General features: G+C 39.0%; 1 protein-coding gene across 1 annotated transcript; it reads left to right on the forward strand.

Annotated features, from left to right (window-relative positions):
• On the forward strand, nucleotides 388-2025 carry LOC107643787 (aspartyl protease family protein 2). The gene has a single exon (XM_016347529.2). The coding sequence runs from the start codon at nucleotides 658-660 to the stop codon at nucleotides 2020-2022; it is 1365 nt and encodes a 454-aa protein (XP_016203015.1). The 5' UTR covers nucleotides 388-657; the 3' UTR covers nucleotides 2023-2025.

Raw genomic sequence — 2793 nt, forward strand, 5'->3', positions numbered from 1 at the left:
TCATTTATTGTTATAAATGTTGAATTAAATAAGTTATTATTACTTTTGATTTAGAATTAAATAAGAATAAAACTAGAGATACTATTTTATTTGAGATTTAAGGTTTAATGGGTGACACATTCAAATATAAATAGTAACTTTAGGGTTTTGATCTCTAACATATCAAAGTCACCTCCGTAACTCTTTTTCCATTAGAGGAGTTACGATATAAGTCTATCAGGGATATAGAAAAGTTTCGGTTGAGAAAGATCAAATAATCAAATTCTTTCAATCACGTTCACAAATAATTTTAGTGGTCGATTTTAATATATAAATGGTATTTATAAATATAAAATTCACAAGTATAAAAATAATCAATATGTTTACAATTTACATTTATATGTTTTTATTGTAATAATTTTAATTTAACTGTAATAATAAAGCATTACACCAGTTTTACTCCTATTTGAAAATTAAATTAAATTCTTGACAAACCCACACACATATATAGATATCTATTACCATTAAAAGGAACAAACAAGAAGCCTGGTAGTATAACACATCAACACCTCTTTCATCTTCTGTGCTTGTGTGTCTTTTTTTGGACAGAACAAGCCATTCAACTTCACTTCTTCCACTTGAACGGTTTCCTCCTTCCTTCTTCACCCTCCTTCAACAATGGGGTCAGCTTGTCATCTTTCCTTTACTCTCTTCTTCGCATTCAGTTTCATCACTTGCACCAACTGTATTGAATACCTGAAGTTACCGTTAGTGCAAAAGAACAATCCACTCTCCTTGCCAGCTCAGCTTCTCTCCTCAGACAGTCACCGCCTTTCAACCCTCTTCGCGGCCCTCCAAGGCCGCCGCGGGTCTCTGAAGTCCCCACTCGTCTCCGGCGCCTCAACCGGGTCGGGTCAATACTTCGTGGATCTCCGAATCGGATCACCGCCGCAGAGCCTCCTCCTGGTGGCGGACACCGGCAGCGACCTAGTGTGGGTGAAATGCTCTGCCTGCAGGAACTGCTCCGCCCATCCACCCGGATCCAAATTTTTGGTCCGACATTCCAGAACCTTCGCCCCTCACCACTGCTACGACTCGTCGTGTCGACTCGTTCCACATCCGGTCCAAACTCAATCTCAAACCCGAACCTGCAACCACTCCAAGATCCACTCCCCTTGTCTGTACTCCTACTCCTACGTGGACGGTTCCACCACAAGCGGCTTGTTCTCGAAGGAAACGACGACGTTTAACACAAGCTCCGGAAGAGTAACCAAAGTAAAAGACTTCTCCTTCGGTTGCGGGTTTCGCGTTTCTGGTCCCAGCGTTACAGGCGCGAGTTTCAACGGTGCCCAAGGTGTTCTGGGTTTAGGACGCGGAACGATGTCGTTTAGCTCCCAACTCGGTAGAACATTCGGGAACAGATTCTCATACTGTCTTCTTGACTACACCATATCCCCGCCTCCAAGGAGTTTCTTAACCATTGGTGCTTCCAAAAGAGACGCCGTATCACGGAAACTGTTCAGTTATACGCCGTTAGTTAAAAACCCTCTTTCGCCCACGTTTTACTACATTGTCGTTGAGGGCTTGTTTGTTGAGGGGGCGAAATTACCGATAAGCCCTTCGGTTTGGACCGTTGACGAGAATGGGAACGGCGGCACTGTCGTGGACTCCGGCACGACGCTTACGTTCCTGGCGGAGCCAGCGTACCGGCAAGTTCTGGCGGCCTTCCGGCGGCGCGTGAGGTTGCCACCGGTGGAAGGAGCGAACCTAGGGTTTGATCTGTGTGTGAATGTCACTGGCGCAGGGAAGGTGAAGCTGCCGAAGCTGAGCTTTTCTTTCTCCGGGAAATCGGTAATGTCGCCGCCGGCGAGAAACTATTTCATCGACGCTATGGAGGGAGTGAAGTGTGTGGCAATTCAAGCGGTGAAAGAGGGTGCAGGTTTTTCAGTGATTGGGAATCTGATGCAGCAAGGTTACTTGTTTGAGTTCGATAGGGACAGATCGCGGCTCGGGTTTACGCGTCATGGTTGCACTCTTGGCTGAAAATAGAGTATTATCATACATAATGGGGTATGGAGTATTATTAATTATAGATGTTTTATAAGATATAATAATAGAATATGAAATATTATCATGGCATGAGTTTTCATGATGTGTTTTCACTCACTTAGTGAAAATATTTTACGAAAATAAAATATTTGATTTTTAAAATTATGGAAATGTAGCTTTTGCAATTTCGGATACCAAAATGTAACTTTTTATAAATTTAAGTAAACCGTGGAAAGGGTCTCACGAATTTGAAATACACATAAATCATTAGAGGGTTTCATGGTTTACGTTAATGAAGCATTTGGAGAGAAATCGTAGTAGGAGTTACATGGTTTCTGTGAAGATGCAACACATGCATAAATTGTGGAAGGGTCCAACAGTTTATATACGAGTTTCACTACATATACCAACTTAGAGTGAGTGGGATATATTTACATCTATTTACATCTATCATTTTTATTGTCAACAAAATAAGACTATATTTTGTAGTACATTTTAAATTTATTCAAATTGTAAAAATGATATAATTTTAAACGATTTGAATATTAATTTGATTTATACTTTTCAATCTAATTCAATTTTATACAAATGATTGATTTGTACAGTGCTAATTTAAATTTATTTTTCAAACTATTTTGATTTAATATAATATAATTTGAAATAAATAGAATTATATTCTATTTAAATTTTAATAAAAATTTAAGTAAATAATTCAAATTTTTAGTACATATATNGATGATATATAATTCCATATATTTTCTAATA

The sequence above is a fragment of the Arachis ipaensis genome, chromosome B05 (genome assembly GCF_000816755.2).
Source record: "Arachis ipaensis cultivar K30076 chromosome B05, Araip1.1, whole genome shotgun sequence".
Taxonomy (NCBI): Eukaryota; Viridiplantae; Streptophyta; class Magnoliopsida; order Fabales; family Fabaceae; genus Arachis; species Arachis ipaensis.